The sequence below is a fragment of the Primulina eburnea genome, chromosome 14, assembly GCF_022965805.1.
Source record: "Primulina eburnea isolate SZY01 chromosome 14, ASM2296580v1, whole genome shotgun sequence".
NCBI classification, from domain to species: domain Eukaryota; kingdom Viridiplantae; phylum Streptophyta; class Magnoliopsida; order Lamiales; family Gesneriaceae; genus Primulina; species Primulina eburnea.
Genome location: NC_133114.1, coordinates 15,649,647 through 15,674,552, shown reverse-complemented (window position 1 = coordinate 15,674,552; position 24,906 = coordinate 15,649,647). Strand labels below are relative to the sequence as shown.

The 24,906-nt window shown below is 42.2% G+C and overlaps 2 protein-coding genes across 2 annotated transcripts; both read left to right on the top strand.

The window, feature by feature from the left end:
• Positions 1-922: 922 nt before the first annotated feature.
• On the top strand, positions 923-2,062 carry LOC140811202 (uncharacterized). Its single transcript, XM_073169072.1, has one exon. The coding sequence runs from the start codon at positions 923-925 to the stop codon at positions 2,060-2,062; it is 1,140 nt and encodes a 379-aa protein (XP_073025173.1).
• A 1,600-nt stretch (positions 2,063-3,662) lies between these two features.
• LOC140811201 (uncharacterized) lies at positions 3,663-4,361 on the top strand. Its single transcript, XM_073169071.1, has 2 exons — positions 3,663-3,836; positions 3,885-4,361. Exons 1-2 carry the CDS (start codon positions 3,663-3,665, stop codon positions 4,359-4,361), a joined length of 651 nt encoding a protein of 216 aa, XP_073025172.1.
• The last annotated feature ends 20,545 nt before the right edge of the window (positions 4,362-24,906 follow it).

The following is a 24,906-nucleotide window of genomic DNA, read 5'->3' as shown; positions in this document are numbered from 1 at the left end:
ACAATACAATTAATACTTAAACACGAAAAACGAGGTCATCATTGCATCCTATACTATAAATACCAGATTTTTTTACTTGCATTAAATTCTCTATTCAGTCATTACTTCTCACATTTAATACTCATTTACTCACTACACCAATCATACAGTCATCACTTGGATACATTGGTTTCATTACTTGAGTACCTTGCTGACTTAAGCATCGGAGTGGCCACGCCGGACCTCCCTCCGGCGCCCATTCACGTTTTTGTCTTCTTGTTCGTAGATTTCTTAAATCATTCAAGGAATCACGAAACTCGAACCAGATGTCCAACTCATTTCCTTCGATATTTTGATAGCAAACTCGGCAGAGTTCCCGACCCGACTCATCAGTTTTGCCCGGGTTGAATCATTGACGCCGTCTGTGGGAAATTGAGTTCTAAGGCATTGATATGGCACCTACTAGAAGAGCCAATTGGGACACCTCCCGAGTTCAGTAGGAGAACAACACCCTTCTTTCTGGTGTAGGTTTACCCCCACCTAATGGCCCTCAGCCCACAATCCATTTAACCCCCGAGGCATTGACCAAAATCATAACTGATGCCGTCAAAATATCCATGGCAAAGGAAACCACTACACATCATTCCAGTCACCCTGAGCAGCAACGTGAATAGCCACAAGAGGAGGAGCAAAGGGAAGAGGAAAGGGAATCAAGCGCGGGTTCTAAATCTCCCACTGTTGTGGAAGAATTAGAGGAATTGAGAAAGAAAGTAAAAGTGTTGGAGGGGCAGGTTGGTTCTAAAGGTGATGTTCAAGTTATTAAAGGTTTCCCGTTTTCTGATACCATTGTCCGGGAACCACTACCCGGGCACTTCAAGTCAGCCAAAATCAAGGACTATGACGGGAGTTCTGATCCCGAGGAGCACCTTGCTCCTTCAAAAACATGGCCATGTTACATTGTTTTGGGGACCAAATTAAATGTAAAGTGTTCCTCACCACCTTAGTCGACTCCGCACAAAGATGGTTTGAAGGATTGGCGCCACAAAGCATCAATTGCTTTGAAGACTTCCAAAAGGTATTCTTGCATCAATTTAGCAGCAGCAAGAAGTACAAGAAGACTGCTTTCAGTTTATTTGAGGTAAAGCAGAGGCAAGATGAGACCCTAAGGGCGTATCTCAAGAGATTCAACCGAGTGGCTCTGGATGTGCCGGCCTGTGCACCCGAGACTAAAACCACAGCGTTCATGCAAGGACTGTGGGAAGGGGATTTTTTCCGATCTTTAACTAAGAAACTGCCTGGGAACTTCGAGGATCTCTTATCCCGAGCAGAGAAGTACATTAATATGGAAGAAGCGCAAAATCAAAAGAGAGAAGCCCTGAAGAGATCGAGAGGAGACCGGGCTGTCAAACCTGAAGAAAGAGCTCCCAAAAAGGGCGGTCTAGGACATTTCTCCCATGTACCTTTAAGGATTTCCCGGGACCGAGAGATTCAAGAATGTAGCTCAGATATGACCCTGCGTCTTAGTCCAGTAGCAAGGGCACCGAGACCAGGACAGGGAGGATACTGCACCCTTCACAAAAATTGTTCTCACAACACTAAGGAATGCCGAACCTTGAGGAAGGAATCCATTAGACGTTCTGTACCAGCATCCCATCCCCCTCGAGATAAGTCTAGACAGCTACCCTGGTTGTCTAGATGTCCCGGACCGAATATTCCTCCAAAGTCAATAAACATCCCGAGCGGAAGTAGAGGGGGAGAAGCGAGTTCTCGGGAGGAAAAGAGCAAGCCGGCAGAAAGGAAGGACCCCTCCCCAAGCCGAGGACTAATCAAAATGATTTCGGGGGGGGGGGGGGGGGGTCTACCGATGGCGATTCCAACCGGGCCCGGAAAGCGAGGAGCAGTAGGAAAATGTTTGGAGGTTGATGGAAGGAGGAGAGACGAGCCAGTTATAAGCTTTGGAATAGAGGATCTTAGGGGAGTTAGTTTACCCCACAATGACGCTCTTGTCATTAAGGCTCTAGTGGCTAACTATGATGTATTGAGAGTATTTGTTGATAATGGCAGTTCTGTTAATGTCATATAAGGAAGCCCTGGTCCAAATGGATTTACACGTGTATCAATTAGAGGCGGTTGAGACCGCCTTGTTCGGTTTCACTGGACATGCTGTGTACCTTGAGGAAGAAATCACTCTACCCTTGACCTTGGGCACTGGAGACCTGAGGAAGACTGTGATGGCTGTTTTTACAGTGGTGGATGCCCCATCTTCATACAATATCATATTAGGAAGGCCGATCATGAATGAGATGAGAGCCGTGGCCTCCACTTATCACCAGAAAATCAAATTCCCAGTGCGAGGACAGGTTGGGGAAGTTAAAGGAGATCAGCCCTCTTCTCGGAGGTGTTATGGGGAGACGGTCCGAGTAGATCAAAAGAAGGTAAGGAGGGAAGGTAAGGAGAAAGAGTGTCAGGAGGGGAAAGCACATCCGGGTGGCCCGAGACATCAGCACGTCCACCCAGGTAAATCTCTTACAATGTTTAAAAACTAACATTAATGTTTTTGCCTGGTCTCAACAGGAGTTGGCCGGATCTCGCCCCAAGTGGCCTAACATAAATTTAATATCCTCCCGGGATCTTGGCCCGTGAAGCAAAAGAAAAGACATTTTGGCCCTGAAAAAGATAAAGTAATTGAAGAGCAAGTGGGAGAGTTGCTAAGGGTTGGGCATATCAGGGAAGTCCAATTCCCTACCTGGCTATCAAATGTGGTTCTCGTCCCAAAATCCACTGGGAAATGGAGAATGTGTGTTGATTTCAGGGACTTAAATAAAACGTGCCCAAAATACTGTTATCCACTCCCCCGGATTGACCAGCTGGTAGATTCCACTTCTGGATTCGAGTTATTAAGCTTTCTGGATGCATATCAGGGGTATCACCAGATCCCCTTAGCTCTGAAAGATCAGGATAAAGCCAGTTTTATTACCTCCGGAGGGACCTTTTGCTATGTCGTTATGCCTTTTGGACTGAAGAATGCGGTGGCTACATACCAACGCTTGATAAATCTTGTCTTCCAAAAGCAAATAGGTCGGAATATTGAGGTGTATGTGGACGACATTCTGATCAAAACCCGGGATGTCTCCCACTTCATTGATGATTTATCTGAAACTTTCACCACTTTAAAACAATATGGAATAAAGCTCAACTCGGAGAAGTGTGTGTTCGGGGTATGGAGAGGTAAATTTTTGGGATTCTTGGCAACTGACAGGGGAATCAAAGTTAACCCTGAGAAAATCAGAGCAATAATGGACATGCCTTCTCCTCGATCTGTCCGAGATGTGCAGAAATTAACCGAGAGGATCGCTGCCCTGTCGCGTTTTATTTCCCGATCCGCCCATCGAAGTCATCCATTCTTCCAAGTCCTAAGGAAAACGCAGAAATTTGGTTGGGACGACAAATGTGAACAAGCTTTTCAGGACTTGAAGAAGCACCTGGCCGATTTGCCTATTCTGGCGAAGCCCGAGCCCGGGGAAAAATTATGGGTCTATCTCTCCGCCACTGAATTTGCTGTTAGTTCTGTGCTCATCAAGGAAGAAGGAGCTGATCAGAGGCCTATATATTATGTTAGTCATGCCCTTTGAGGAGCAGAGTTAAAATACAGTGAGGTGGAAAAGATAACGTTGGCCCTGGTAATGACGGCCCGGAAACTGAGGCCATATTTTCTCTCACATCCCATTGGTCCTCACCAATTCCCCCTTGGAAGAATCATGACTCACGCCGAAGTCTCCAGGATAATGGTCAAATGGACTGTGGAGCTCTGGGAGTATGACATTGAATACAAACCCCGAGCTCCTATAAAAGCTCAGGCATTAACGGACTTCTTAACTGAAATGATCCAACCGATCGAAGAATAGGTATGGAGGGCGTTTGTTGATGGCGCGTCAGACTTATCAGGGTGTGGAGTAGGGGTGGTCCTAATCGCCCCATCAAGAGAAAAAATCAAGTTGGCTTTGAGGATTGATTCTAGGGTCACAAATAACGAATCGGAGTACGAAGCTATTTTGGCAGGGTTACAGGCTGCCCGAGAAGTTGGTGCTTCCCGGGTCATTATTTATTCTGACTCCCAGTTGGTTACACAGCAGATCAAAGGGACATATGAGGCCAAGAACGAAAAGATGCTCAAATATTTAGGGCTCATCGCTGCCCGGGCATCGTCTCTAATAGACTGGAGTATCGAGCAAATTCCCCGGGAGGAAAATGCAGAGGCTGATACCTTAGCCAAATTGGCTGCTTCCATGACAGATATAAGTACCGGGAAGTTCTTTGTTTTACCCAGCTGGTGCTTTCTATTGATGAAAACGTACCCCCGGTCCAAAAAAATTCATGGATGACTCCTATCGTTGAATACATAGTACATGAAAAGCTCCCAGAAGATCGAGTCCAGGCCGCAAAAATAAAAAAACAAGTGCCCAGGTTCGTCTTTTTGAATAATGTTTTGTACAGGCGATCCTATCAGGGCCCATTACTCAAGTGATTATCAGAAGACGAGGTAGATTACGTCCTCCGGGAAATACAAGAGAGATGTTGTGGGGAACAACTCGGTGGAACAGCTCTGTCTCGGAAAACTATTTTGGCCGTGTTCTGGTGGCCTCAGACGAGTCAAGATGCTGCCCGACTTGTCCAGAAATGTCAGGGTTGTCAGCACCATTCTAATTTTCACCATCGTCCAGCTGCAAGTATGCAACTGATCTCCTCATCATGCCATTTTGACCAATGGGGTTTGGATATTGTGGGCCTTTTCCCCATAGCCCGAGCACAAAAAAAATTCCTCCTTGTGGTTGTGGATTATTTCTCCAAGTGGATAGAGGCCGAGACATTAGCCAAGATTACCGAGGATGAAGTCATGAAATTTCTGTGGAAGAATATTGTTTGCAGATATGGCATCCCGAGGAGATTAATTTCAGATAATGGAAGGCAATTCCAAGAAAAGAAGATCACCTCCTGGTGTCAAGAAATGAATATTATTCAATCATTCACCTCAGTAGCTTACCCTCAGGCTAATGGCCAGACTGAAGTGACTAACAGGATCATTGTGCAAGCATTAAAATCCCGACTCCACGGGAAAGGTAAAGATTGGGTGGAGGAATTACCGAGTGTCTTATGGGCATACCGAACTACGCCTCGATCATCTACTCGGGAAACACCCTACAGCCTTATTTATGGTTCATAAGCAGTCCTGCCGGTGGAGATTGGGCGGTCTTCTACTTGGATAGAATCTTATCCAAGCAACAATGATCAATCCCGGGCCATTGAACTTGATTTAGTGGAAGAAAGAAGATATCGGTCAGCCATTCGAATGGAAGCTTATCGTAGTCGGGTGATAAAGTCCTACAACAAGCATGTGTGGCCACGAAATTTTCAAGTTGGGGATTTTGTTATGAAGAAGATCAAGCCTGTAGGTGATTTGGGAAAATTAGAAGCCTGCTGGGAAGGACCCTTCAAAATAATTCGAAGAGTCAGCTCAGGTGCCGCTTACTATCTCGAAGATTCTTAGGGACACACTCTCAAGAGGCCATGGAATGCCTTTTATTTAAAGAAATATTATGTTTAAAAGCACGTGTCTCCATTATTTCTTCATTGAATAAAGAAATGATTCAGGAAAATGTCTACAAAGCTCAAGGACCCGTACCTTGGCCCAGGGACCCCCACCCTGGTTATCTACTAAGCCCAGGGACCCGAACCTTGGCCCGGAGGACCCGTACCCCGGTTATATACAAAGCCCAAGGACCCGTAACTTGGCCATGGAACCCGCACCCTGGTTATATACAAAGCCCAGGGACTCGTACCCTGGGCCGAAGGACCCGTACCCAGGTTATATACAAAGCCCAAGGACCCGCACCCTGGTTATCTACAAATCCCAGGGACCCGTACCTTGGCTCGGAGGACCCGTACCCCGGTTATATACAAAGCCCAAGGACCCGTACCTTAGCCTAGGGACCCGTACCCTGGTTATCTACAAAGCCCAGGGACCTGTACCCTGGTCCGGAGGACCCGTACCCCGGTTATATACAAAGCCCAAGGACCTGTACCTTGGCCCAGGGACCCGCACCATGGTTATCTACAAAGCCCAGGGACCCGTACCCTGGCCTGGAAGACCCGTACCCCGGTTACATACAAAGTCCAAGGACCCATACCTTGGCCCAGGAACCCATACCCTGGTTATCCATCCGGCTTAGGGAATCATTCCATTTAACTTGCCTTAATTATTTATCGAGATCAATTTCATAGGAAACCCCTGGGTTTATACTTCACAGGGGAATATCAGTTAATTGTTGTTATGGAATTCAAGTCAGTCCGCAACCTTGAAATGTCTTGAGGCAGTTATCAAATGCAAAGGCGGCAAAAATATTTTCCTTAATAACCAAAGAATATTTACAAAGTGCCCGGAAACCCGGGAATAATAATAAAAAAAATAGGTAGCAAACAAAAATCTTAATCATCTAAGGATTTTGCCCATCCGGCTTCTTAATTATTTCTTCATCATCAGGGAGGGATGCGGCTGCCTTCTCCAGGTCTGGAAAGTCTTCCTGGTCGGCTGGAACTAAGCCGGCCTCCTCAAATTGCTCCAGGCACTTGTTGAAGCCTTGTTCAAAGTATGGAAAAGCCTTCTCAGCCACCACCTTTTTAAACTCAGGGGACGCCAAAAAGTTGGCCATTTGCTCCTCCTGAGCGGTCTTAATGAGGGTTATAGCAGCCTGGAGGTCCTCGGCTCGGACTCGGGAGGATTCTGCTTCTTCCCTTGCTGCATGTGTCTCTACTCGGGCCTCGGCCAGTTCCGCCCGAACCAGATTCATTTGCTGCTCCCAGACAGCCCTCTCCCGAGCCAACACATGCTCATGGAGCTCTTTCAAACGACCCACCTCCTCTTGGAGCTTAGCATGCGTCTCCCGGGCCGAGGTAGCCTGAGTATTGGCCCCCTTTGCTACGGGAGCCACTCGCTCATAAGAATGAATGACTGCAAGCCCTGACAACATAAAAAGTTCAGAGAAGGTAATGTAAAATAGTACAATTTCATGAACTTACAGAGAAGGTCCGAGATACTCCTTCGCAGAGCAGCATATTGGGATGAACTCCCTGAAGGTGTGCCACCTCATCAGGGCGCAGAAGGCCCCGGATCATTTTGACAAGATCCGAGCTGATATCATCCCAAAAGATGTTGGGGAGGACCTAGGGCCTTCCCCCGGAGGGACCAGCAGAAGAACCAGTCATGGGAGGAGATCGAGCGACCTCCTCGGCCTCATCCTCTACCACCACCACCACCTCCGTGATCGGCTCCAAGGTGGCCTTCCTCTTTCGCTGATTTAGAGGAGCCGGGTCCTCCTCGGCAGCCAGGGAAGTGGTTTCTTCCCGGGCCTTAACCTCAGCCTCAACTCGGCGTTCTTCAACTTCCCGGGCCTCAGCCACCGCCCGGGCTCGGCGTTCTTCCTCATCTTGATTTTCCCGGGCCCTCTTCTCAGCCCGGATCTTCTTCTGCTCAGCTTTCCTTTTGGCAGCAGCTTCCTGAAGGCTGGCCTTGATCATTTCTCCTTCTGCATGGGGAACTCGGAAGATTCGAAAAATAATGAATCCGAATTTAAGAATTAGAATCTAGGAAGTCATTTACCAGCCTGAGGACCAGCTTGACCAAATTCATCTATTATCCGATCTACAGGGTCTTTAGGCCGGGACCCGTTCCCGTAATGAATTATATTGCCTCCCCCAATCAGTACTGAGGAAAGGTAAGATTGTTTTTCCAGAACATCCCAGGCCTGGGTGAAGGGGGGGAGGAGTTTGAAGTCCCGGGGAAGCTCAGGCTGTGTGAGCATAGAAGATAGAAAACTCAAAGCACATGTTGGAAGAGTCCATAATTGAAGAAAGAACATTTTTGTCTTCCACCCCTTCAAGGAAGAAGGGATATCAGTTAAAAACCGATAATGCATCCGGGCCATGAAAGAAAAGATCTCGTCATTAAATCGACAAGAATAAAAATAATGAAAAATAGAGGAGTTGATCAGAAGAGATTTCATGCGAAACAGAACAAAAGTAGGTGCCATAATCCTAAAGGCATTGGGGTGGAGGTGATTGATGGGAAGATCAAAAAACTGAACGATGCTTTAAAAAAAATAGTGAATCGGGAAACGAAGCCCGCTCCTAAGTTGTTCTAGGAAGAAGGTATGGAAGCCGGGAGGAGGGGTGTCTGGGTGGTAATTTGGCCCGGGGATTTTTATTTTATAGGTGGATGTGATGGAACCTAGAGACCTAATCACCTGTATACTACCCGGGCGAAGGGTAGAGGTCAAAGTAGAGAACCACGGGGGTCCTACTACTTTGTCTTTCCCCTTGACGGAGACCCCAGAGGGTCGAGAAGAAGAAGCCTTGGGTTTTTGGAGGGGTCGGGAGCGGGAGCGGGAAATAGGTATTCCTATAGGGATATGAGCAGATTGCTCCGAAGGAGTCGGGGAATTATCTTCTGACCGACCCCCGGCATTTCTACCAGAAGTAGAGGAGGTGGAGTTGGACATTGTTATGGAAATAAAAAAAGGAAAGAGACTTACTAGGAAGAAACGAAGACGATGACCCTTAGTCGATGAACGGAAAAGGTCGCCGGAGTGAGATCTACGTGACGGAAAAACTCGAGAGAGGAATTTGGCAGAGCTTCGTTACAAGTTTGAATTTGCAAGTGATTTTTGGAAAATCGGTCCTGCTATATATAGAGGAGATAATTGATCTGCACCGTTGATCTAGGATGAATCAGACGGACAGGATCAGCCTCGGAAATCTAGCGGCATGATTAGGCGGGTTGAAAAGGCAGGCGCGTAAACCAAAGCGTCATGATCATTCATCTGCTCGGAATACGTACAGATTCTGACAATTTTTCAGTAGGATACGTGTCATTATAACATCGCCTTAATTGCCTAAGAAAACCAAACGACAGAAAAACTACAAGCCCGGGTGGTGTGAGAGCCCGACATCTTATCCACAAGCCCGGGTGGTGTAGGAGCCCGGCATTATACCCACAAAACCGGGCGATGTGAAAGCCTGGCATCTTATCTATAAGCCCGGGAGATATGAATCCCCGGCAATTTATTTTACGCTAATGAGGCATTAAGTCCTAGCATTTCAATTTCACTTGTCAGGTATATGCTATTCAGGTTATATTGATTTATTCGCGGAAGATTAAAGAGACAAAGTACGATAATTGAAATTTTATTAAGAAAACATTCGATGCCATGTTAAGGCATTCATTATCCTAGATACAGAGTCTTGCCACACAGTTATCCAATCTGTCAATTCGTGAATCCGAAGATTGGTAAAAGACTCAGCCGTTAAGATCTTGTTCAGCTGATGCCATTCCTTCCACAACATCATATGCAACAGGACTTGATCGGTAGCCAGATCTGCAACTCGATCTACCTCAAACTCTCGCTTATACTTCCTCGCTACTGCTCTTTGTTCACGATTAAAAGCCAAACCATTTTGGTGCGTATTGTTGAGATCTTGAATCTTGTGCCAGGTAGACATAACCTTTACCCAGATGCACTCTTCAATAGTCCTCTTCAGATCCTCCAGATGAGGATGCATTTCGTCAGATACTAGAACGTGTGTGCTACTGCAAGCAGTGGAATCGCTTGAACTCGACATATTGAACTGGTTCACATATTCCTTTCTATCGACTTATTTATAGACAAGCGACATTTAATATTGAGGAAGTTGGAAGGTCTAAAACCAATCGAAACGCCTTTTCATTTATTCAAGAGGGAGCTGATTACATCCGTTGATATACGAACACATGGACGTTCAGGATGGATTTTGGAAATAGGGCCGAACAGACGAAAAGACGGGCACGAATACCAATGCGTTAGACTTATCCGATTCTCGAAATATGAAACGATTTTCGGCAATGTAAATGCCAAAACATGCGTCATAATGACACTCCGTGAGTTGCCCGAGAATGTTGACTGATGAAACATCTTAGCCCGGGAGATATGAGGCCCCGGTATATAATTCTAAGCCTTGGAGATATGAGGCCCCGACATATTATTTTAAACCCCGGAGACATGAGGCCCCGGAATATTATTCTAAGCTCGGGATATATAGGATCCCGACATTTCTATTTGTCGTTTATCCGTTTTTTATCGACTGATGTCAATCAGATTAGTCGGTTATTCAATTCGTAGTATATGTATCAATTGACCAAATTATATTTTTGCAGCAAAGTAAAGAATAAAGATAAATAGGCATTTTATTTATCTAAAGAAGTTTTTGTGAATTACATCAAAATATTCCTCTTCCATGAAAGCCATCCACAAGTTCATCCACCTTTTTACTTCTCCAGTGGACGACTTGAGGAAGCTTGCGGAGTCGGAGATGTTCGTCAGAATCTTACTCTCCTTGTGAAGCATCAGCTGGAAGACGTAGTCATCTTCGAAAAGATTTACCGTCTCGGCAACATGCAGGCGTTCCCGATATTTCTCCAGCTTCGCCACCAGTCGAGGAGTGGTAGCTTCTCCGCACTCGTAGAAAAACTGCAGTCCTTGCAGCTCCTCCCAGAATCGAAGTACTTTGTGGAAGACTTCATCCTCCAGCTCCATCTTTCGTTTTTCCAGAGCTGTTTTCATAAATTCTTCTGCCATGTCAGGAGTCTTCGAGATACTTGAACCTGCCATTAAACTTCTCGGATAATAATTTGTTAGTATGATTGAAAAATAGGTGGGATGCTATATATAAGAGGAAGGAGTCGATCACAACTGTTGATCTTTGGATGCATGAACGGTCAGGATGAGTATTGGAAGTTGTACCAAGTAGCTGAAAAGACGTGCGCAGATATCGAAATATCACAACGATCGTCCTCGGGAATACGAAACGTTTTGGGTAAGATTGGAGTTTAGGGCTCATGTCAGCAATGTCCACGTGTCACGCTGCAATCGGCGCGGAAAAGACCAAGCAAAAAGGCAATTTTACTGACCAGGCACACGAGACCAATCGGGACAGCGAGTGGACTCTAGCCCGGCTAATTAAGGAGGGAGTGATGATACCCCGGGATGTACCGGGTTATGGGTAGGACCGGGATGTTCTGGGTCATTGATATGCATACCCTTGGACGGTGCCTGAGCCAGGATGGAACGTTCTCGGGTCTGCAGCATAACAATAGGGATTAACGCCCCGAGTCATAGAGCTGCTCGGGACGAGGAGAGTTTGACTTAGAAAAATCATGAAGTAGGCAAACATTCAATAGGCCGGGCCATTGGATTACCCGGGGCATGACTTCCCCAAGACGAGGAATGACCGAGCTCTTACATAATTACCCGAGAAGCATTCTACTTGGCCATCCCGATCTGAGTGAAGCATTTAATACCGCCGATAAATACAATGTATGCGGCCGACCTATCTCTGAGAACAGTGCAAGTGGTGGATAAAATCAGATGAGCTGGATGTGACTAGCATAAGATTTGACATTTCAGAACAGTAGGGTATAATTTGCCACCCTACTACAATTAATACTTAAACACGAAAAATGAGGTCATCATTGCATCCTCTACTATAAATACCAGGTTCTTTTACTTGAATTAAATTCTCTATTCAGTCATTACTTCTCACATTTAATACTCTCATTTACTCCCTACACCAATCATACAGTCATCACTTGGCTACATTGGTTTCATTGCTTGAGTACCCTACCGACTTAAGCATCGGAGTGGTCACGTCGGACATCCCTCTGGCGCCCATTCACGTTGTTGTCTTCTTCTTCGTAGATTTCTTAAATCATTCAAGGAATCACGAAACTCAAACCAGACATCCAACTCATTTCCTTCGATATTTTGATAGCAAACTCGGCAGAGTTCCCGACCTGACTCATCAGTTTTGCCCGGGTTGCATCAAAGGTCGTACGAGAATTTATGGTGCAATGTGCCAAAGTGACCCTCGAAAGAGTGTTTCATGATTTTGGCCTCCATACATTATTTTTCGTGTATTACAGTTCTTAGGGATATTCTTTCATTATGTTAGGTGTATTTTAATCATGGCTAAATGATGGTTCAATGTTGGTTCGGGTTGGTACGAAGCCATGGTTGGAAACTAGGTTGTTGGCCTCGTATGTCTCGTTTTTGGCTCGGATATGAAGTTTTGTCAAGTTGAGATTATTTGCATGTGTCTCATATTAGGATTAGGTCGTAGCAAGCCTGGGAACGATCCAACTCATCCGGTAAAAATAGGGTTATAATTATATTACGTGCATAAAATATATAATGTTTATTTTGAGATATATGCGATATGTCTAAGTGGCCACCTCACGCTTATGGGATCTCTCCACCCGGTGACTTACGACCGATTTACGATTATGTATTGGTACGGACATCCAGTCCAAGGGCTGTGGTGATCTATATCGCCTAATATACTGTGGTTTAGTCTGATCAGACGTTCATGATATGTTATGGGCCACTTGCGTTGAAACATTATCTCTAACAGAAAATTTTAAGATATGAAATGTTATGACAGGGCTCTACCGAGCCAAGCTTTTACATAAAATTTTCAGATATGCACATATTTATACTTACTCATGACACAATTTTCACCTTACGCTTTACGATACGATATTTTTACATTGCATGCGATTTTACGATATAATTACTTGCTATTCACGATATATGCATGTTGAGTCTTTAGACTCACTATACTTGATTGTTGTAGATGCTGATGAGGCCGAGACTGAGGGCGGAGACCAGTGAGCTAGCTTGGGTTAGCAGTAGTAGGAACCCGAGGACCTCATGTTTCAGTTTATTCACTTTTTATGTTCAAATTAAGATTTTTATATGTTGGATTATTTTTAAATTGTTGTTTTGTAACACGATATCTACTTCCGCTGTTATTTTAAAGTTAACTCTATTTATAGATTTATTTTATGAATGAGGCAAGTTATTTATTTAGAAAATTTTTGATAATTCGGTAAAAATGCGAATACGACATACGGGCCTTTACAGACTCACTAGACTTAATCGATGCATGTGAGGATGATTTGGAGGAGACTAGAGGTGAGGACCAAGGAGCAGGCTTGGACTGAGCAGGAGGCTAGACCCGAGGACCGCCCAAGTTTTAAGTTTTTATGAGATGTCAAATACTCTGATTTCACGCTACTGGTTATGAGATTTTAAACAAATACTTTGTCAAACTTTATTTTTAGATCTTTTGTTGTATTTACTTTTGGGACGTACAGTTTACTTTATTGAATTTGAAGTTTGATTACTCTTTTAAGAAAATTTTTAATTTTTCCGAAAATTTTAAGTAGTTTAAAAGTACGGTACGTTACACAATGCATATGCAATATCAGGTCGAGTATATATCATACCATAAATAGTACTATCTATGGCAGAAGCATATGGAATGCGGCTCGTGGTTTCCATCTCTTCATCAGTCTTAGGGAACATAGTCTTGGATAGATTCACACCATGAGACATTGGGAAATATCCTCTCTTGGACTCCTCCATAAAGAATCTCCTCAGTATGGTATCGATATATGTGCATTGGGTGAGCCCTAGCATCCTCTTTGATCTATCCCTATAGATCCATATTCCTAATACATACGATAGCGGCAACTCAGTGGCATATCCAAAAAAGGGAAAGCGGCAACTCAGTGAATCCCATCATAGATCGGACCTTGTATATCAATGTCCGATTACTACGTTCTTACACACCATTCAACTGTGGTGTGGCAGACGGAGTTCACTTTGAGAGAATCTCATTCTCTTTAAGGTAGTCTTGAAACTCAGTACTCAAGTATTCTCAACCTCGATCTGATCGTAGTGTTTTAATAATATTTCCTAACTGTTTCTCAATTTTTGCTCTGAATTCTTCGAACCATTCAAAGGCTTTAGACTTGTATTTTATTAAGTATACATACACATACCTTGAATGGTCATCGGTAAGGGTAATGAAGTTGAAATGACCAAATTTCGTGCTAACAATTAATGGGACACGCACATCTGTATGGATCAAATCCAATAGATAATGTGCACGATCCACTTTATCTAGGAAGGGGCCTTGGTCATTATTTTTTTCAGACAGGACTCACATATCTCTAAAGAGTTTATGTCTGACGAGTCAAACACGTCCTCTCCCACTAGCTTGTTCATCCTTCTTTGGGAAATATGTCATATCCTAGTGTAACGTACCGTGTTTTAATACTACTTAAAATTTGTGGAAAATAAAAAAAATTTCTTAAATAAGTAATAATCTCTCAACATTAAATACAAATAAAATGCTTGTATAAATATATGAAATGTAAAAAGATCTTGCAACAGGTATTTGTTTAAAAAACGTGAAGTAATTTCAATAAAATCAGAGTAATTGAATTTAACGTGCATAAAAATTCTTGAAAACTTCAGCAGTCCTCGGGTTAGGCCTCCGCACCGTCCGAGACAACTCACTGGCCCCCATCTCTCGTCTCCTCGTACTCGTCCTCACCTTCATCGATTAATTCCAGTGATTCTAAAGACTCAACATGTATAAACTGAGAGTAGCAAGTAATATATAATAAAACCTCATGCATTTTAAAGTAGCTCATACATAATTAAACTCTAAACATACTTACATAAACATAGACGTGCCATCATTTCATAAACATTTTCATAAACATTTTGCATCATACATAATTAAATATGCATAATCATCATCATTTTGCGTAGAGATATGTTTCAAAGCAAGTAACCCATAACATAATGCACCTGATCAGACTAAACCACACTACTGGGCTGGCAGGGATCATCACATCCTTTCGACCAAATTTCCATTACCACATACATAATATCCCCGGTCATGATTTTCCGGGTGGATTGGTCCCTGGTCATGCTTTACTGCTTCTCCATCCTTATCGAAAACCGGTCATGCTTTACCGGGGTGGAGAGCTCCCCAAATACGTTATCTGGCTTCCAAACCCGTAACATAATGGTCACAAGACAATTCGCATACCTCAAAAACATAAAAAAATTTCTTTTGTACGTCGAACATACTTATATAGCATCGAGGGCTTCTTTGGATCTCGCTTGGGCTTCTGCGGCACATACTAAAACATTTTCTTTCCAGAATGCCTAGCGCTCGGGCGGTAACATTTTACCTCTCGGGCGCGTGTGTCTAGAAGGCCTGGCACTCGGGCGATAAAATCTTACCACTCGGGTGCCGCCCAGTTCCAACGAAGCCTGCAACTCAAAATCCTCAAGAAACAAAAGAATACATTTTGTAACAATTTGAGCAGTCACACGAGAAAAATCATAACTAACTCGTCTCTTGTTCAAAAATCACGAATTTACTATTAAATCGAAGATATCAAAAGGTACTACGTTTTATATTTTGAAAGGTTTTCCAGAAAACCGAACGAAAATTTGCAGGATTTTAAATGACAGCATATTCGGTTCTTGAGATCTAAAAGTTGTTCAAAAATCGTTTCAAACATCATTGCTCAAACTTTGCATAACATAAACAGATTTTTTCATACAATATGCATCAAAATATGTACTATGACAAGATAGATGTAGAAAAAAATAAAAGAATATACATGATTTGATGATTATACTCACGAAACAACAAATAAAGACGCCGGGGGATGCGAGAATCAATCCGGGACGACTTGTGCACGTTTCTTGCTATAATCGAATGTGAATCTACTGAAGAAAATCAAAGGGGAAAGGGGTGGCTGCTGGATACTCAAAGAGCCATAGTTCTTATCAAAAGAGAGAACAAAACAAGGTGTGTGTGTGGAGTGTAAAAACGTGGAGGTGTGTGTGTGTGTAATGATTAGGGAGATAATTAGGGGTTAATTATCTAAATAAAAATACTAACAGCCAATTAACATGCTAAACAAAATACTAATACCCCATATATTAAATAAAATACCACATGTGTCAAATTTTCAAGGCACTATTCAAATTAGTATTTTGAAAAGCTTAAAAATTTAACATCAGCTAATAAATTAAATTACGCTTTAAAATGCTAAAAAACTTCATAAATAACTTAAAATATCAATTCTCTTGATTTGAAATAAAATACCACGTAAATCAAAATCGCTTAAATCGTCCCTAGTCCCTTTTCCCGATCCCGTATTGAATTTTTGCCCGAAACATAAAACTCAAAAAAACGTTTTAACGTACATCAAATAAACATATAATAATTTAAAATAATGCAAATCATAAATCACGCATAGTTAAAAAAAACATTTAAACAAATAAATAAATTATTTAATAATTAAATAAATGCATAGGTTCACGTGTACTGATTTTGGGCTTTACAATTCCTCCCCCACTTAATTAAATTTCGTCCTCGAAATTAAATCTTACCAAACAACTCCGGGTAGTGACTTCTCATATCTGCTTAGGCCTCTCAAGTGACCTCCTCCACTGATTGATTCAGCCACTGGACTTTGACCAACTTGTTCACTTTGTTCCGAAGTCTCTGCTCCTGTCTGTGTAGAATTTGGACAAGTCTTTCTTCATATTACAAATCTGGAGCAAGCTGCAATGCCTCATAGCTTAAAACATGCGAAGGATTCGCTATATACTTCCTCAGCATCGAAACGTGGAACACATTGTGTACTCCGGCCAAATTCGGCGGTAGAGCTACACGATAAACAAGTGTCCAAACTCTGTCAAGAATTTCGAATGGGCCAATGAATCTCGGACTCAACTTGCCTCTCTTCCCAAACCTCATAACACCCTTCATAGGTGCTATCCTTACGAATACGTGATCTCCTACGGCGAATTCAAGATTCTTTCTTCTCTTGTCAACATAACTCTTTTGGCGACTCTGGGCGTCTTCATCATGTCTAGGATCTTGACCACTACTTCTGCAGTCTGCTGAACAATTTATGGGCCAAGTTCCAATCTCTAACCGAGTTCATCCCAATGAATCGGCGATCTACACTTCCTTCCATACAGTTCTTCGTAGGGAGCCATACCTATAGATGATTGAAAACTGTTGTTGTAGGTAAAATCCACTAGGGGTAGTTTCGATTACCAATTCCCATGGAAATCGATTACACATGCTCGCAACAAATCTTCCAGCATCTGAATCACTCGCTCAAACTGGTCATCTGTCTGAGGGTGGAATGCCGTATTGAATAGCTACTTCGTCCCCATAGCTGCATGTAAACTCTTCCAAAAGGACGATATGAATCTCGGGTCCGTGGCAGACACAATAGAAACTGGGAGTGAAATCAGATTATCTCCCGAATGTTGAGCTCTGCATACTGAGTCATGGAAAAATTCGTCTTCACCGGTAAGAAGTGTGCCAATTTAGTGAGTCTATCCACTATAATCCAAATGACATTAGATCCTTTGACTGACCTCGGCAATACAACAACAAAATCCATGGTGATATTCTCCCATTTCCACTAGGGAATAGGGAGCGGCTTAAGCATCTCTGTTGGTCTCTGATGCTCTGCCTTAACTTGCTGACAAGTGAGACATTTAGACACAAATCGACGGATGTCTCATTTCATCCCTGGCCACCAATACAACATCTGTAAATCTTTGTACATCTTGGTACTCCCTGGATGGATGGCATACGGAAATGTATGTGCCTCTGTCAAAATATTCTCTCTGATCGAATCAACACTAGGCACCCACATCCTTCCTCTGTACTTCACAACACCATCGGATACCGCATAGAGTACGCTGCCCTTGGCTTCATCATTCAATCTCAATTTCTATAACTGCTCATCTGAAGGATGACCTCTATGGATTTGGTCTAGCAAAGAAGATCGGACTGTCTGATTAGATAACTTGGGAGCTCTGCTCTTAGGATAAACTTCTAGGCCAAACCTCTGAATCTCTGACTAAGAGGTCTCTGTGCTGATAGCTGTGCTATGACTGCTATTTTCCTGCTCAAAGCATCAGCCACAATATGAGATTTTCCTGGATGGTAGCTAATTTAACAATCGTAGTTTTTTACTAACTCCAACCACCGTATATGTCTCATGTTCAGCTCCCGAAAAGTCGAAAACTAAGTGATAAGGGCTTTGTGAAATCTTCTAAGATGTTCATGGGACTCACCCCTTACTTGGGAATAGAGAGGGGAAACATAGCATGTCACAAGAGCGAGGAAAGGTTTGGACCGTCTTTCGCATCTGTAGTTGTAAATAGTTCTTTGGGCTTGAACTCATTTTGGTTGTGGAAACCGTTGGTTCGGAAACCACGTGAGGAAGTACTTGAAACTCTTGTGATCCGTGAATATCTGGTATTTCTCGCCGTAAAAATAATATCTCCATACCTTCAACGCAAAGACAATGACAGCTAACTCGAGATCATGAGTCTGGTAGTTCTTCTCATGCACTTTCAACTGTTTGGAGGCATATGCTATAACCCGACCATCCTGCATAAATATTGTGCCTAAACCGAGCTTAGAAGCATCGGTGTATAACGCAAAATTTCTTTGACCTGATGGCATGGATAAAACTAGCATTGTGATAAGAGCTTGCTTCAAAGTATCGAAGTTCTTCTGACATTCTTCACTCCACAAAAATTTAACATTTTTCTTAGTCAATGATGTGAGTGGCACTGCAATTGAGGAAAACCCCTGAATAAATTTCCTGGTATCCTGCCAAGCCTAGGAAACTACGGATTTCTGACACGTTCTTTGGCTCAACCCATTCTTTTACTGTTACCACTTTAGCTGGATCAACCTCAATGCCACTGTTAGATATGATATGTCCCAGAAATGCTACTTTCTCCAATCAGAATTCAAACTTACTGAATTTTGCAAACAACTTGTGGCTCTGCAAGACTTGCAAAACTATACTCAAATGTTGACTGTGTTTCTCATGATTCTTCAAGTATATAAGAATGTCTTAAATGAATACTATGACGAACTGATAGGGCTGAAATACTCGATTCATTAGGTCCATAAAAATTGCTTGAGAATTCGTCAGTCCAAATGACATCACTAAGAACTCGTAGTGACCATATCTAGTTCTGAAGGTTTTATTATGAACATCTGCATCATATACCTTCAGTTGATGGTACCCAGAACGTAGATCTATCTTAGAGAACACTGTAGTTCCTTGCAACTGATTGAATAAGTCCTCGATCCTTGGTAATAGATACTTGTTCTTGATCGTTACCTTGTTCAATTCTCGGTAATCGATACAACCTCATGCTTCCATATTTCTTCTTTACGAAGAGCGCTGGTGCGCCCCATGTTGAGAAACTAGGGATGATGAATTCTTTGTCTAGGAGTTCCTGAATTTGCAGTTTGAGATCCAACATATCTGCTAGAGACAAACAGTACGGTGCCTTAGATATTGTTAGGATTGGTTGATTGGTTGAGATGTGTTTAGAAGGGGGGTTGAATAAACACTCACGAATTTTATAATCTTTTCGAATAAAGTGTCAGTTCTGTAACAAACTAAAACTAGGAATATTGTCAGTCAATGACAATCATTTTAAATGATAACAGTTGCGGAAATAAACCGACTGAAAGATAGAATAAATAACTGAAGTAATAACACGAAGATTAATGGATGTTCAGAGATTTGAATTACTCCTACGTCACCCCTTCTATCACAAGGATAGGATATGCAATAAAAGACTTTGATCGATACAAAACTTGTACAGACCCACTTCAGTTTGGACTTAACACTGCCAAAACTGAAACTCTTAGTTTACTCATATCTCACAGTTCTTCGATGGAACTTAGCACAACTGATCTAGTTAAAGATCAAATAAACAATAAAACAGTTTGTGCTTATAAGCTCGAAACGTGGCCTCAAATGCTACAGATAAATCTGATAAGTGTGAGCTTTTTGATTCTTGAATAAGAGCGATAATTCATCAGGGTAACAGCAAGCTTTAGAGAATAGATAGATCGATTGTTGTTTTCTCAACTGCTCTTCTCATCTATTTATAGGCTTCTCTTCAACGGTAACATTAAATAATATTTGAATATTTATATCTGTTGATTGCTACGTCAATATTTCTTTGACATTCGTACATTGTAAATTCTAAAATGCGGTGTTCCACTATGATTTGCAGTCTGCTTTGTACTGTTGTGGGTTGAATGTCTTTTCAACAACTGATGGTAGGTACAACTGAATGATCAGCTGATTAGCTGGTAAGCTCACAACTGAATATAACAACTGATCAGTTTCCAACTAATAAGTCATTTGTCTTCGTAAGTTCAGTTCCGCTGGTTTCAGTTGCCTTCGATAAACTGTGCATTAATCTTCAGTTAGGCAACTGTCAGTTGATTTAAGTATGATCAGTTAGTCCAATAAATTAATCAATTAGTTTGTCAAACAACCGAAATTAAGTTTCCAACAGAGATTGGCACAACGCCTGACACAAGGTCAATGGCGAACTCCACCTCTCTCTCTGGTGGGAGGCCTGTGACGTCGTCTGGGAAAACGTCTGGAAAATCTTTAACAATTGGTACGTTGGATATCGATGGGGTGGGTGCTTTAGGTTAAAAAATATTGGCCATGAATGCCTGACACCCCTTATGTATAAGTTTCTGTGCATGAATGCAAGAGATCACGCGAGGAAAACTTCTCCACCTGTCTGGCGCAAAAAGAAATTGTTCCATGCCTAATAGTCTTACCAACACTGATCTTTTCTGAAAATAAATTAGAACTCTATTCTTCATCAGCCAGTCCATCGCCAAGATAACATCAAACTCTGGCATTGAAAACACAATCAGTTCGGCGTGAAATTAAGTGGCCCTATAGTTCAAGATCGATATCTCTTACCACGCTAGTAGCTGACAACTCCTCCCCTATTGGGACATTCACGGATTAGCTCACGTCGAGTCCAAAGGACTGGAAATTAAAATAATTAGCAAATGTCTCTGAGATAAAAGAGTGAGTAGCCCTGGAATCTAACAAGGCCTTTGTGGCTACTCACTTCATGAAGATACTTCCTGAGGGACGTTAGCACAACATATAAATTTATACCCCAAAATATTAATCTTAACTTCATGCATAGTTGGAAATTTCTATCCAATTTCTTCAAAATCCTAAGTAAAATTCGAAGCATGAAGACAAAAATAATATGGTGCTAAATTAAATAGGTTACCAGTCAGTAGAGTTGTGTCTGGGTTCGCCTCCTCGGCATACATGGCGAACACTCTTCCCTGGATTGGCTGCCTCCACTGTGGGCAGTCCTTCAACATTTGATCACATGCTCCACACTTGAAGCATTTGCCCGAACCCCGTAGACATTGTCTCATATGATGACGGTTGCATTTCGGGCACACTGGATACTCACCAGGCTTCTGAGGAGCCTCTTTTCGCAGAATATGATCTTTATCTTTTGGCGGTCCTTGAAACGGCCTCTTTCCCTGCTGTCCGTGGAAAGTTCTCTTAAGCTGCTGCTGCTGGGAATGGTGCTGCGGGGGTGCCTGATAGGACCTCTTGCCAGACCTCTTTCCCTGTCTATCATTCTCGATGTCTTTCTGATCCTGTTCAGCTACCAAGGCTCTAGATACAACAATATAGGTGGTAGGACCAGCAACTCAAACATCACGGCTCAAGATCGGTCGTAATCCATCAATGAAATGCCTCAATTTTTCTCTGGCATCGTCAGCGATCAAGGGCACAAAGTGACACCCCTACTTGAACTTACTCACAAACTCCGCCAAGATGCGTTCTCCCTGTCTCAAAGTCATGAACTCCCAAGTCAATCGGGAGAGTGATTTCTCGGTGAAGTACTTGGAGTAAAACACCTCCTTGAAACCCTCCCAAGTAAGGGTCTGCAAATTCACTGCCACCGATGCACTCTCCCACCACAGTCTGGCATCTCCTGTCAACAGAAAAGTGGCACATTTGACTCTGTCTGCATCCTACAGCTCCATAAAAGTGAATATCACCTCGATGGACTTAATCCATCCCCCTGCTATCATTGGGTCAGTAGCCTCTGAGAACTCCTTCGGATCCATCCTCCTGAATCTCTCATACACCACCTCTGGCCTCAGCCTTGCTCCCGTATCTACTCTAGAATTGCTCCCACAAACTGTGCAAAGAACTGAGTCATCCCTGCAAGCATCTTCGCCTGCATACCTGACGTTGGGCGAGGAGGAGTGGCCCTATCCCCATCCCAAGCCCTTTTATCCTCTTCACCTGCCCCACATGCAATCATACGTCTAGGAGACATACTGTTCCACAATTTACCCAACACATAAACCAACATGCAAGAACATACTATCCATATCATAAGATGAGTGTAAATTGAACTTAAACATGCACATGTTGAAATCATGACCTTGATGCTTACTACATGAAAGAATTTTAAAACTTACGATGAAAATTGTTGTGGAGTGTGAAAATGCAGTAGTAAATATATAAATCAATGAAGACTTAGTTGTTATACATGTATGTCTTGAAAAGTCATTTTCACGGATCACAAGCGAGAACATAAAAATCGAAATATGCCATCGATTATCATTCTACTATCTTCATCTTAGATATTATATATTTCCACTCAAAATAGGTATGTTTATTCAACTTCCTACATACCTAAATAGCTAGAAGACTCGGACGTGCTTCTTAAATTAATCCACTCTTTTCTTTTGTATAATTAATGGAGCCCTAATTCCCCCTACGGTTTCCGCATGGCTCCAACCCTCCAAGCCACGAGTCCAGCCCCCCATGGACTCCACCTATCCTCTCACCCAAGCCAAGCTCAGGCCCTGAAACAAGCCCTAAGCATTGACTCCCCCTAGCCGAGCCACCTTGTCCCTTTACCGTTCGAGTGGGCCTTGAAACCCTAGGTTCATCCATCATTGGCCAAGCTCAGTTCCAACCTACGTTCCACCTTTAAACGACTCTATTTCCATCCCTTGAATATCTTGTATTGGAAACATGTTCGTTAGAATTCATAACGTTATCCATCAAAACGTTAAGCGATTTGTAGTCAAATAATTTTCATGAATGATGCATCAAAAGAGTTTAGAAGTGTGCCTTTGTATTTAAAATGCTCGAATATACGTTCATTGGTGTGGGTTGCGAAGGGAGATGAACAGGAGAAAACTCCTTGATTTTGCTTTCTAATTTTTTGAAAATTTGTGTGTGAAGTGTGTGTCTGTTTTGGCTGCTATGGAGTCCAAATAACCCTAGGATTCCTTTTTTTTATTTTTTTAAATTTCATGTTAATGGGCTAGGGTTTTGGGCTTTTTAGTTTAGGAGTAATTGAGCCCTTCAATCATAGGTAAATTAGGCCCATTAATACCTATTAAATTGTAAAATAAAAGTTTACAAAATTTTTTTTCAAAAATAATTTTTGGGCCTTTAAAAATCCTTCATTTGACCAAAACCGTTTCCCGGATAAAATTGAGCTCATCTCGTAAAATAATTTGGACTCCAGTATTTTTAGAAAATTTTAATCATATGTAATCATATTTTTAAGCCTCAAAAATATTTACCAAAAAATATGTTATCTTGATCGTCGTTGGTCTCCTTTCTACAGCCTATTATCAAATACTCAGATAAAATCTTTAGTTTTAATGAAATCATCCAATTAGACCTTCAGTCATATACTATGTATTATTTAGGAATTTAAAATCAATTAAATAAAGCAATTAAGCAATTTAAATCATTTGTATGCATGCGGTTTATGTGGGTTTACTTTTGGATGTTACAAATTTTTAGGTATTGGCCACTCTGTAACTGCCTCAACTTTGCTGGGATCGACTACAACTCCATCTCTAGAAATATTGTGGCCTAAGAACGCCCTCTCTCGAGCCAAAACTTGCACTTGTTGAACTTAGCGAATAACTTTCTATCTTAAAAACTGTAGGACCGTTCTCAAGTACTGATTGTGCTCCTCTCTGCTCCTTGAGTAAATCAGAATATAATCTATAAGGATTATGATAAAATGATCCAGATACGACTGAAAAATGCAATTCATGAGATCCACAAAGATCGTGTGGCTCATTGGTTAACCCACATGGCATCACCATAGACTTGTATTGCCCATATCGAGTCATGAAAGTCGTCATATGAACATTTGACTCCTTCGCCTACAGCAGATGGTATCCCGAACGAAGATCTATCTTCAAGAAAATCTAAGCTCCTTGCAGCTGATCAAACAAGTCTTCGATTCTAGGTAAGTGATACTTATTCTTGATGGTGACTCTGTTAAACTCTCTATACTAAATGCAGAGTCGCATACTACCATTATTCTTCTTCACGAATAATACTGGTGCGTCCCATAGATGAAAACTCGAGTGAATCAGACTCTTGTCCAACAACTCTTGAATTTGATCCTTCAGCTCTTTAATCTCGGCTAGTGCTAGATGATAGGGCACCTTAGAAATGGGCACTGTGCCCCGTATCAGCTCAATAGAAAATTCAACCTCTCGGTCTGGTGGAATGCCAGAAACATCCTCAAGAAAGACGCTAGGAATGTATCTGACAACCTCAACATCCTCTAGTTTCTGACTGTCCGGAACAGGTGCTGAAATAACATACGCTAGAAAATCTTGGCAGCCTCGTCTCATAAGATTACTCACACATATGCAGGAGATAATGTGAAGCTTTTGCTTGTTCCTTGCTGCCTCAATGACAAAATAGTTCCCGATGGGCAGTCTAATAGATATTGACCTCTACCAGAAATCTATCGAAGCTCAATTAGAAGATAGCCAATCCATGCAAAGAATGATGTCGAACTCAGGCATCGGGAGTACGATGAGATTTGCCTGAACCTCATTTGTAACGCCGCGAAAATTTGAAGGTCTGCGCGAACCACATGCATACAAGTTATTAAATTCCTTGTGTATTTCAATTAATAGGTTTTATTTAATAAATTAATTAAGTTGTGCATGTTGACATGTTTAAAATATACTTTTCTACATGGTTGCATTAAAATATAATTTTAAAAGGTATTCGAGTTGCGATCGAGAAACGGAGACCGATGGCTGAAAAAT

What these genes read in the sequence shown, in the direction of transcription:
- LOC140811202 (XM_073169072.1), top strand. Translation starts at nt 923, where the DNA reads ATGGCCATGTTACATTGTTTTGGGGACCAAATTAAATGTAAAGTGTTC.
- LOC140811201 (XM_073169071.1), top strand. Translation starts at nt 3,663, where the DNA reads ATGACGGCCCGGAAACTGAGGCCATATTTTCTCTCACATCCCATTGGT. An exon ending in GAGCTCCTATAAAAGCTCAG is followed by an intron (nt 3,837 to 3,884) that starts GCATTAACGGAC and finishes ATCGAAGAATAG; the next exon opens with GTATGGAGGGCGTTTGTTGA.